Source organism: Mytilus trossulus, chromosome 14 (genome assembly GCF_036588685.1).
Source record: "Mytilus trossulus isolate FHL-02 chromosome 14, PNRI_Mtr1.1.1.hap1, whole genome shotgun sequence".
Classification (NCBI taxonomy): Eukaryota; Metazoa; Mollusca; class Bivalvia; order Mytilida; family Mytilidae; genus Mytilus; species Mytilus trossulus.
Window position 1 is genome coordinate 31,861,002 of NC_086386.1, and position 13,105 is coordinate 31,874,106.

General features: G+C 31.4%; 1 protein-coding gene across 1 annotated transcript in view; it reads right to left on the reverse strand.

Moving 5' to 3' along the window:
* LOC134696535 (formin-J-like) overlaps positions 1-13,105 on the reverse strand; it is a 102,197-nt gene that overhangs the window by 31,246 nt on the left and 57,846 nt on the right. Inside the window, exon 4 of the mRNA XM_063558377.1 lies at positions 12,081-12,196. Within this exon, the coding sequence (XP_063414447.1) occupies positions 12,081-12,196 (116 nt within the window). The remainder of the gene's footprint in view (positions 1-12,080; positions 12,197-13,105) is intronic.

The following is a 13,105-nucleotide window of genomic DNA, read 5'->3' on the forward strand; positions in this document are numbered from 1 at the left end:
ATGTCAGTCCACGGCTTTCTCGTAATGGTATTACATTTACATAATGAAAACTGGTCTAAACCAATTGCAATCTAACGCATGATAATATATATATATATATATTTTAAAATCGATTGAGTTTTCTCCTGATACCGACTCAGTTCGTAACTGAAAGTTGTTGGTACAAATTGTTTTTGTTAACAGCCCCGGTAGTAAAACTATTAATCTTGCTGTGTCAGCTGATCTCTGTTGTACGTGTAGAGAGCAGATTATCAGAGATGCTGGTTATTCATATACACAAATAAACATTCTTAGCCAGGAATGCAATTTTATAAACGATTTATCACCATTAGTTTTTTTAATTCAATTTTGTCAAAATTTATTCTTTGCCAACGAAATAATGTTCTATTTCGTGCAGGTTATATTTTGCGTTAAATTAGAAAGAACTCAACCATATATTCATGAAATTAGTTTACATTGTGACACGTCTGGTCATCTGAGTTAGTTTGTAGACAAATTTAATAAATCAGTTTGGTAAACATACGTTTTTAAAAGAATTAAAATATTGCTTATTCTGCAATTTTTCGGACTCGCTTAACATTTTTAATATCTGAAAAAAATAAATTACCATAACCTGACATATTATCTTGTCACTTATATTACATCTGTTTGTCAAAAGAAATACGAAGATTCCAGAGTGCACATAGTTTCAGTTTACATGAACTATTGTTCAATGATTACATATGTGCCAGAAATATAAGCTGTTTAGTATAGATACGAGTTTAATAAATATGTGCAAAGACTTGCTAAAAAAAACGTTACACGACAAACATTTTACTGAAAAAGAAGGGCTATCTGAACTTCCTTGTCATGCTTATACATTGTGTTTCATTTTTAGGTAGGCTCAAATGACAACCAACCAAATATTTGATAATGATAAATGTGACTTATGAAACAATCAATTATAATCAATTAAACAAGCAAAAACAAGAGGACCATCATTGTTAAGATAATATAATAAATATGTAATTTTGTTAAAAGTATTTGCATCAATTTATTAAATATGTATATATAATATATTTCCAGTTTAAACTGAAGTACCAAAAAGTGTATGAAGATTTGTGGTATCGTTTCCTATATATATGTATGAGAAGATTTGTGGAATCGTTTGCTATATATATGTATGAGAAGATTTGTGGAATCGTTTGCTATATATATGTATGAGAAGATTTGTGGAATCGTTTCCTATATATATGTATGAGAAGATTTGTGGAATCGTTTGCTATATATATGTATGAGAAGATTTGTGGAATCGTTTGCTATATATATGTATGAGAAGATTTGTGGAATCGTTTCCTATATATATGTATGAGAAGATTTGTGGTATCGTTTCCTATATATATGTATGAGAAGATTTGTGGAATCGTTTCCTATATATATGTATGAGAAGATTTGTGGTATCGTTTCCTATATATATGTATGAGAAGATTTGTGGAATCGTTTCCTATATATATGTATGAGAAGATTTGTGGAATCGTTTCCTATATACATTTTTGTATATGTATGAGAAGATTTGTGGTATCGTTTCCTATATATATGTATGAGAAGATTTGTGGAATCGTTTCCTATATATATGTATGAGAAGATTTGTGGTATCGTTTCCTATATATATGTATGAGAAGATTTGTGGAATCGTTTCCTATATATATGTATGAGAAGATTTGTGGAATCGTTTGCTATATATATGTATGAGAAGATTTGTGGTATCGTTTCCTATATATATGTATGAGAAGATTTGTGGAATCGTTTCCTATATATATGTATGAGAAGATTTGTGGAATCGTTTCCTATATATATGTATGAGAAGATTTGTGGTATCGTTTCCTATATATATGTATGAGAAGATTTGTGGTATCGTTTCCTATATATATGTATGAGAAGATTTGTGGAATCGTTTGCTATATATATGTATGAGAAGATTTGTGGTATCGTTTCCTATATATATGTATGAGAAGATTTGTGGAATCGTTTCCTATATATATGTATGAGAAGATTTGTGGAATCGTTTGCTATATATATGTATGAGAAGATTTGTGGAATCGTTTCCTATATATATGTATGAGAAGATTTGTGGAATCGTTTGCTATATATATGTATGAGAAGATTTGTGGAATCGAAGATTTGTGGAATCGTTTGCTATATATATGTATGAGAAGATTTGTGGAATCGTTTCCTATATATATGTATGAGAAGATTTGTGGAATCGTTTGCTATATATATGTATGAGAAGATTTGTGGAATCGTTTGCTATATATATGTATGAGAAGATTTGTGGAATCGTTTCCTATATGTATGTTTACTTTGTTTCTTGTTACGTGCACGTCGGGTTATTGTATCTTTGAAGTATCGTTCGTTTGTCCTTTTCTTTAAGGATAAATAACAGATAGAATGTCTTAAATACAGATTAAATTAGTTTAATTTTCAAAATGTGTGGGAACATTTAAGATCAAACAGATAAACTTAAAAGCAGAATAGTCAATTTCAGAAACAAGCCCTGAGAGGTATCCGAATCAGACACATAAAAGTGAGTTTTTTCTCTTTGTTAATTGCCCTTTCATTAAATCAACCTTTAAATTAAACTTTTCTATAACCTTCCTTATATTTAGGTCTTTCTGTCACGACCTATTGAAACATATTAAACGGCGGGTCTACATCGTAGAGTAAATATTGATTGTGAAAGTGTTTTTGTGTTTACTTAGTCCTTCTCAATTTTTCCTCTCAGGTCTTTAAATGAAAGAAAAGGTAATTGTGTGTGTAATTTGACCCTATATTTCTGTGGTTTTGTCTTCGAAACATGGGCTCTTATGGTTCTTATAGGTTGGAATATACACAAAACATTTTTTCTCTGTCATAGATATTTAAAGGCGGTCTGGTAATATACACATGTGAAATCAGCATGGCAGAACAAGAGCAATGACAACTCCACAAAACAGCTAGTTATTTTTAGACTTCTAGATTTGTTTGAAATACGTTTAACATTGTGTCATTACCATTTTCTTATAAAGATGCTTTCTTCAAAACCAACCAATTATCTCTGCTCTTGCGCCTCTTGAAGATTTAAAAACCGTGTATGGTATGCTTCTTGCATTCAATTAACATACATGTATATATGTCAATTGTGACCTTCGTTTTGATTTGCATAAAATATGTATCACTGGACATAAAGTAAACAACACGCAGCTTAATTGCAACTTACTATTTTTATATGGAAATATGACTTATTGCAAAGGTCCATCGATAACGTTTCTTAAGAGGACAATAACAATATAAAAGTGCTCAGTAAAATGGATTCCAGTTACCGTTACGACAGTCTACTCGCAAATTCTTTTCCGTTGGGTAATTTTGTTATCATAATTTGAGTACACAAGGGTCACATCCAACACAATTAAAACGGAAAGTTTGCTTTGGTATACATCTATACAATAATCAAACGGTATCATTCGTTTCTCCTCTGTTTCAATGAAATACCTCAGTGTCTTTGGCCCACATTATATATATCTAATGGTAACTGTTTATACCTTAAGAAGGTCGTTTAAAATAAAAATTTGTAATATGAAACACAAACTTGGCGGCAATTTACTCCAAACTGATGCATTATTTGGAGATAAACAGTGTGCACACAGTCAATTTTCTTGGGTGGAGTTACAATTTCACATGTTCAATTTTAAGCAAGTCATTTTCAATTCTTTATTTTCACATGATTTCTATAATTTAAGTCTATAAATGATTACAACTTAAACGTTTTGGTCACACTGACGCAGCAAACACGGCTAACGGTTGGATACTTGTGACAAACAGACCTATTTTCGAACAAACCTATCTATCAAATCAAAGTCTTTTTACGCCCAAATATGCATGAAATGAGATGTTTAAATAATTGTGGCAAATTGGAAAAATAAAATGCAAGTAATCATTTAAGTTGTATCAATTTCTTTAGATTGAGACTAATTGCATCAATCATCGTATACCTATAACAAATCTTCCCACAGGACCAATTGACTTTTTTATTTGTTCGGATTTTTTTTTTAAGTGAATGACAAGCTTAGTAGTACACTAAAAAAAACGAAAGATTAATTTATTTATTCAAAACCAATCATGTAAGTAAGTTAGTCTTTAAGTAAGTAAACATTATTTAGATAATGGCATGATATGTACAAATTAACACAGTAAACATGAGCTCTGTATAGCTCTTAACCGACTTAACGTTACTTAGTCAAAGTATACTATGGACTTGTTTTGGTATCTTAATTGATGGAAGAACAAGCATAAGTATGGCATGAAACAGAGAATAAAGTTGACTATGTCGTATGGGTTCTACTCAATTGTGATGGCCATACAATGACCTAGGCTATATTTGTTAATGTTTGTGTCATTTTGTGACTTGTTGATAGTTGTTTCATTGGCTATCTTCTTCTCATATAACAAAACACTTTTTCAAACTGTTCGGAAAACTAACTAAAAGATGTTTTTGAAGAAGATATCCAAGACGACGTTATTCAATTTAAAACATTTCTTCATTTCTTATGATGTACTCTAATCTTCACAACCATAAAACCTTGATAAAATTACTAATTTGATTTAAATCTGTTATTTAGACTTTAGTACGACAAAACCTATAATAGATATTGTATCATCTCCGATTGAAATTGAAATTTGAAATTTGAAAGTGGACTTAGTTAGGATAAGAATTCAATGACTGAATAAATCAAAGGAAGTAAGATATTTGTCACGTGATTATAATAGTGGTTTGACTTTCAAAACTAAATACACCGATTAAATTGAACTTCCCACCAACATGATCCAATACGATGGGATTTAGGGAACCACAAAGGTATTGCCTGATACAACTCTTAATCAATTGCATACAAATGAATAGATAATGCAAAAATAAACTTAAAAGTTGACACTTCTTAGAGTTCGTGCGATTCCTTCAGTTTTGGTTTTCTTTTTAATAATCATTGACTTGTATCATTTTAATCCGTTTATAAAATTATAAAGTCGCCTAACTACTGTTGTCTATACATGCATCCTAGGTGTAAAAGCATATCTTAGAGATGCCACAACAGAAAGTCATCTAGGCCACAAACGCATTGCCTGAATAAGACTCTTAATCAATTGCATACAAATGAACAGATGATGGAAAATTAAAATTCAAAAGAGTGTCACTTGTTATGGTTCGTGTGATTCCTTCACTGTGTGGGGTTTTTCTTTACTACACCTTGACTTGTATTGTTTTAATCCATTTATGATATCTGAAAGCCGCTAAACTACTGATGACTATATATACATGTATTCAATGAGTAAATATCATAGAGATGCCGTAAGGTAACGTCCTGTAGGCTTTAAGACTCAGTATGGGGTACAACAAGTAGAGGTGTAAAATAAACATGTCCAAAAGCTGTACAGCAAGTTTGTAGACTCAGCATGTGGTAGTAAAACACAGTTGTAAGTCAAATATGGCTTGTAAATTTAATTCTGAGGTAAACAACACATAGGTGTAAACATTTATATAATACAGGTTGGGAAATCAATTAACATGTGTATTTAAGAAAACAAACCTAAAATGGCCATGCAGTTTTATTTTATTTTTCGTTTTGGTGTCCTTTTCAAATAAAGTCTATGTTTAATGGGTCAACAGTAATGTTTGCCAAGAATAGAACGCTTTCTATATCAAAATTTCATTATGTAAGGAATGTATCACAAATTTATTGAATGTTATTATATATTCATTGTAAAACATGTTTTATTGTCATACAAGTGAGAGGCTTAGTGCTATAAAACTAGGTTCAATCAACCATTTTCAACATTTTATAATGCCTGTACCAAGTCAAGAATATGACAGTTGTGGTACATTCGTTTGATGTGTTTTATTATTTGATTTTACAATTTGATTAGGGACTTTCTGTTTTGAATTTTCCTAGCAATTCAGTATTTTTGTTATTTTACTTTTTATTGAATAGATCTATGAGAAAGGGTTACTCTTTTTCGAAAGAGAAAAAGTGAGGAATGCTATACTACATTTAATGTTTACAATTCTTAAACCATATGTTTTCTTTATTCGTAGTTTTTCGAAGCTAGTGTACCTCTGATTTTTGAGAAAAATACGTTTATGGCCAATTTCTTTGTAAGATATTTTCTAAAGAAAAAAGCTGACACCGAATTTCTTGGCTTGCGGGTACTCGGTACAAAGTATGTAAAGAACATTTTGTATATTTTCCACTTCAGAAAGCTTTGCAAAACAGACTGACAATATCTTTTCTTCAGTTTATTTGCATTTTAAAATTCGCGTATAATTCAAATAACAAATTTATACAAAGATACATTAGTTCTTTTCAGTCCATTTCTCTTACTTGACTGAACAAACATAAACTGGTTTCCTCACAGACACAAAATCTTTATTTGTAATATGAAATATAATCTCCGTATTGTTAACTCCATTAAACTTTATCACATTTAACGCGTTTTCACAAAACGATAACCTATTGCCGACATGTCCAAAGAAAAATGAGTATTACTGTCAGTATGGTTAGGACCTATTTTTGATTTATGATTACATCATGATGGGTGGAGATTTGTTGCTACCAGATTAAGTTAGCACTTTAGTTGATAGTTTTGTTTATATTTCTATTCTATCTTTTTCACATATTTGAAGGAAAATGACAAATTCAAGTATCATCCGCCCATTGATTGACATAATTCTTAACTTTGTTACAAACAATCAGATTTTAGATTTTAGGGGAAAAATTCACTATATCAAGTAAACACCATAACAATATGAAAAGTTTTGGCATAATTTGAGGCGGAAGTGTTTTAGAGATAACTGTCACGCACTAATTACTATTTATTTTTGTTTAAATGAAATGATGATTCGTAATTTATTATAAATATAAGTTGACCTTCAGCACATGGAAGAAGGTTATATCGGTTATGGACGGAAGACATTAATATGACATTTTAATAAAAGAAAACATTTGACCTATTTTCAAATATTCTATTTTGTGTCGTTTGAATTTGATTGCGTGTAACTTCAGGCGAGATTCACGTCTGATAGCGTTAAGTCGTCTTTATCTATTTCCTTTAATGAAGAGCTCCACACCAGGAGGTCGTTTATATAAAGACCAAACAAAAAACCTTTCATATATACATAAAGATATCATATCAAAAATTGAATAATTGCCACTTAATTTAGACTTAATGGTCGCCATGATGAGAACCTGTTGAAATTTAGAATTAAAGACAATGTCATTAAATAATGTCTCAATGAAACCCTATCATTGGAGTTAAATTCTTATTCAACAGATAAAGCAATCTGTCAAAATCCGATCTCACTATTACAAGTCAAAACTAATGCAAAATATGCAAAAGCATAACACAGCGCAGGTCTATTTCATACAACGTGAATTCTGACAAAAAAATGCATGATTCGTGTTCAATGTCACCGTCTCCTTAGGCTAAATTATGAGACACTAACGATAAATCTTTTTTATATTAGTAGAGGATTTGAATCCATGTGTGATTCGTTGGCACATTATATGTTGCCTTGCATGCCGAGGTGGCATACACCACACATAAATCGATCAGCCATGAATTTTGAACCAATGAATGGCTGGTTATTTATTAAGATTAGAAACCAATGTATAGAAAGCTTATTTAGATAAGAAACCAATGTATAGAAAGCTTATTTAGGTTAGAAACCAATGTATAGAAAGCTAACTAAAATGAACCAATCATGTTGAGAAGTAATAAAACAGTTACAAATAGACAGAAAGCTAACCAGAATGAACCAATCAGATGAGTTACGATTGTATATAAAGCTAACCAGAATGAACCAATCAGATGAGTTGCAATTGTATAAAAAGCTTAATAAAATGAACAATTCAGATCAGCAAAAACTGCATATAATTCCAACTTGAACGAGTCAAAAATATAGCCTGTAAAAATCAGAAGCTATGTCTCAACCAACCGTCTTCATCATCAACGATGTTATTTCAGGCCTTTTTAAAGCACCAAAATACATTCTGGCAAACAATGCTATTTCCTTTTCTGTTTCTTACGAACGGTTGTTCCTTACGATCGGTTCTGGAGTGGATTGATAATTGTAAATCTCTTAAAAAGATTATATAGAATATAGTTCTGTCTCTGTCTCGGGTTTGGTAGTTTTAGTTTAAGGAAGTAAAGCAGCTACCGACCAACTTACCAATATATACCAATATACATGCTCTTAGTGGTAATGATTGATCTATCAGACGAATCGATTGAATTTTAATAAAATTTGTGGTTAATCATACAGTAATCTATCAAACATTTCTTTTGTAATAAAAATACTATAAAATGTTACTTTAGCTGCATATTCCTTTCACGCATAATTAGTCCAAAAAGAGGCAGAACATGAAATAATTTATAATTTACACATTACTAAAATTAGATTACAATATAACAAAGTAGGCTACTAATTATATACTAGGATCTATAAAGAACAACAATAAACAATAAGTGACATCAATTACATATGATTTATAATTCTTTATTTGTAATACTTTTTAAATGTGACAACTGTTACAAACATAAATGGAGTATGAAGTATGGTACGATATTAGTAATTCATTTACTGAATGAATCATTTTATATATAGAGTAATTTATATGATAGAGGATGATAATTTGTACTAGAAACGAGAGAACACCGACGTTCATTGCCGAACTCCTTCCTTCATCTATCAAAATATAGGACATGACCATACGATCTACTGTATGTATACGTGGCGAATAACAGGTTTTCCAAAAAATACTGATTTTATCGTGTGTCCGATGATTAAAGACTATATTGAGGCTGAAACTTTACTGAAAGCTATAAAAATGAATTACATTTTTTAGCGTTTAAAGCACACCTCTTATAACTGCCTAGGAAATACAAATGCCCTGAACGAACACCGGCTCATTCCAAAGAATCGGAATTCCATGGGAAAACTAAAAGAGACCATAACGAAACCCTCAACTATACTTAAATAAATCCAAATACGTTTGTCAATGGGATATCGCTTTATGTATCAAAACTAACATGTTATATGATATGTATTCAAAGATCTGCTCTTATTCTTGGAGTGGACTGTGAAAGGCACCGTTATATTCTAATAAAACTTAATTACTATTGATCTTAGCTTTATCTTGTCATGTTAAATAATTCACGAGGTGTAAATAAAATAGTTTATTTAAACAGTTAACGTGGAAACAGCTCAACATATGACGATGCTGTGGAATAATAGTAATGTTAACCTCGACCATAGCTAAGTAACGGGGTAATATTTATAGGGAAAATATTAAATAATTCACCTTACAGTAACAGATTAACATCTTAACGCCTATTTTGAGACTCGATGTGACGAAAAGATTTAATTAATTCTAGATCATATAAAAAATAAAAGGTCGGCTTTTAGAACTGAAGCAGTGCGTAAAGTGTGTTACTATAAATAGAATCCTTCAGAATTATTGCAACTGAAACTTAAACTGACATTTACTGTATACTATGGTAAGTCCTGCTTCCTTTGACTAAAGAATCAAATAAGAAAGAAGTTGTGTTTTTCTTTGAAGGACGGGATATAAATGTACTTAATAATCAAAAAAAATATGTAATAATGCATATTGAGGGCACAAAGTGCACTGTCCTGGATTAACCGTCACAAGGCATGCTTATTTGAAAGACAAATGCGAAAAAAAAGTATGGGATTACAGTTCATATTTTACATTAGGTCAAGTAAAAATGCAACAAATACTACTGACGCCATTAGTGGAAAACTGCACATAATGCAAAAAAAGTAAAATAGAAAAGTAAAATATATAAAACTTTAGATTTAAACTAGGAACTGCACACCCTTACACTATAAAACGATGACAGATTTATAGTAATCACGTTAATCCGGGTACTCAGACTACACAGAAGAGACTGTTCCAGAATGTGTATTCTCTTATTTCATACTTTTTATGATACTTATGTCGCATCAGTGATGTTAAGATGTTTAGTTAGCTGCTGGGTTAAGGATTTTTGTGTCTGGCTATGGAAAGACGATTACAACTTTCTGGATAGAGTACTTCTTTATCGCTTGTTAATTATTACAATCTATTACTTTATTGCTATGCTACTAAGTAGAAAATGTCAATAAATCGTCGTAAATTTTGTTGTTAAAGTAAATACCGCGGCTTTCTATATATGTATTTCGACAACACTGTGGGTTGTCCTTTTTTTCTTTATAAAGAGATAAATAATGTCCATTGAAACAACTTGCATACCCAACTTTCATTTGGTACAGCTCCAAGCTAGCAACGACCTCAATATAAGGGGGGAAAATGGAAACATTGCATTCATTAAGAGATAATCCGCTAGCCTTGTCACATAATTCATGGATATGTACAATCTTCACCTTAAGCAATAAATACAAGGTGAGAAGATTAGTAATAAAAGGCGTGATATAATAAGTATTATCCTTGGTTAAGCTATATTAAGGTGTTACAATTGTTTAAGTAAGTCTATGAGTGACATAACAGACAGTGCCGATGCCTATCACTAGAAAACGAAGGAATACCGGGTTTTATTCACTTCTTGTAAATACACTGACAGGGGAAGATTTTTCAACCCTGTCGTTCGATAAAATACTCTTTCTTAAACGAATGACATAAAGCTAATTTTTCTTTTTGTTGAATTTTTGTTAATAGATAACAAAATTTAAAAGGAAGTAGGGTTGAATTTCTTTTTTAAATAGGTATCTAGGGCAGAGATAATAACGGTTCAAAGATTTTCAAAATGGATGATCATACGCAAGCAATTTTATATAACACTAAGATTATTAATTTCTATTTTGAATTAAGTCTTACTTCTTATTGTTTCAAATGGCAGTCAACTTTAACTTCTAAAACATTGTATTATGCATGCAATAATTGCCACTGGACGTTAAGAAAGTAACAATATTTTATAAGTCAGAGGCGGATTTAGGGCGGCAGGGGGCCCGCCCCCCCCCCCTTTTTGGGAAAAAAAAATGTGTTACTTATATAGGGAATCACTGAAGTGTGACTGGAGCGGGCCCCCTCTTAGGTCAGTCAGTGTTCCCCCACTTATGAAAATTTCTGGATCCGCCACTAAGTATTGTTCGTTTGTTTTTATTTGAGTAATACAGGCAGCTTCAATCATTCTTCTGACCGACTTATGAACATTTGAATTATGACCGACTTTTGTACATGTGTGTCCGAAAAAGAAAGAAAAAGTAGACTGAACAGGTGCTTTCATTTTAATCTATAGTTAGCAAGTCATCTAGCAAGAGTTATGTGAATTTGAATTACATCGTTCTAAGGCTTCATCTCATTATAACCATGAAATTACAATTTAAACTTTATTTATCCACGAGGATAGTGACATAAATTGAGAAACATAGCGGTAATTGGTAACAGGTTTAAAAGACTGTAATTATACCTTAGCAAACACTGAATCTTACAATACCGATCTTCAATTACTACTTATAATAGGTGATTTCAATGGTGGCCCTTGTAATTAAGTGATAAAGGCCACAATAGAAGATCACTGGTCAGTTATCCACAATGACAATGTATAACTTATGTATAGTTATTCGGTAAATGCTGTATCAGAGTGATTATTGTATAAAATGGAATTTTCATATCAGGGTTACATCTGATATCGGTTGTTCGAGTTTGTAATAACATTGCACTCTCTTTGTAACCTGAATGGCTGATCATATATCGTGACTTTTTACACGCAGTAATATGCAAAGCCTCAAATAATTTTGGCAAATTTGCCAAGCGAGAACAGGGTACCTGGGATCTTAGTTGAGTTCGTAAAGGTCATAACACGTGAGAATAGAAAACAAGTTTTAGTCCGCCACGATATAATCATGACGTATCTCCCAAATATGATAACAAAAGCCGATGGCTGCACGCATTTTGGCTCAAAAACCACTTAAAGAACCTCTTGGGTAGGTAAACTTTTATGTTGCCATAAGAAGCTCGCCATCGCTGTCATACATTTAACTATAGCCTTACCTGAAGATGAGCCAGAGTTTCCAGTGCATAGTGTGTTCCATCTTTCGAGTATACGCATAGCGCTGAAAGAAGTTCGAACACTTGTTTCTTTGTTGCCTCATTGTCAGTGTTGAGTGCTGAAAAAAAAATATAATAAGTAAATTAGTTATAGCAAGCAGTTTATTGCATATAATTATAAACCCTTAAACTAATCACTTGTGTTTTACTATTTATTCATATTTACATTGCATGTATACCTAAACAAAGTGCTGTAACAATGTTAAGTTGTCTTGTCCTTTGACAAAAACGTGTGGTAACTATTAATGCAAAAGATTTATGAAATTTCTTTTGAAAATATAAAGTTGTGTACTTATTAATCGACATGCTTCAAGTTGCATGTCTATGAAATTAAGAGTTCAAAATTTGGTCAAGCTAAATATTAGATGAAAGATTAATTTTCTCTGCTTAACTCTATTATACAAGTTAAATGAGCTAACTTAATGTCTGTTATAGTATTATGTTCAGCTGTTTACATGTTTCTAAATGTCACCTATCAGTGCTAAGATCTTTTCTATTTGCCATTGTAAGATCAAAAAGTTAACGATTGGTTGAATATTTCCTGACTGGTCTTTCTATGTCCTTCTTCCCTCAAGGATATTTCAATAGCAATAAATTGACCAAAGCAGGAAATTTAAATTTTATAAATAGTTGATTTATTGGTTGTTGTCAAAAGATCCCACTTTGTTATAAAGAATTATAACTTAATAACAAATACTTATGGTCAGAGTGTAGACTTAATAACAACTACTATATAGTCTGCGTATATATATTGAATAACATGAAACTATGGATGTCCAAACTGTCTTTTTCTAAATCATTTAGAAGAAGACTAATATGTAGTTCACAATAGACAAGAACATAGATATAAGAAGATGTGGTGCGAGTTCCAATGAGATAGCTCTCTCATCCAAGTCCCAATTTGTAAAAGTAAACCATTATAGGTCAAAGTGTGGTTTTAAACACGGAGCCTAGGCTCACACGGAACA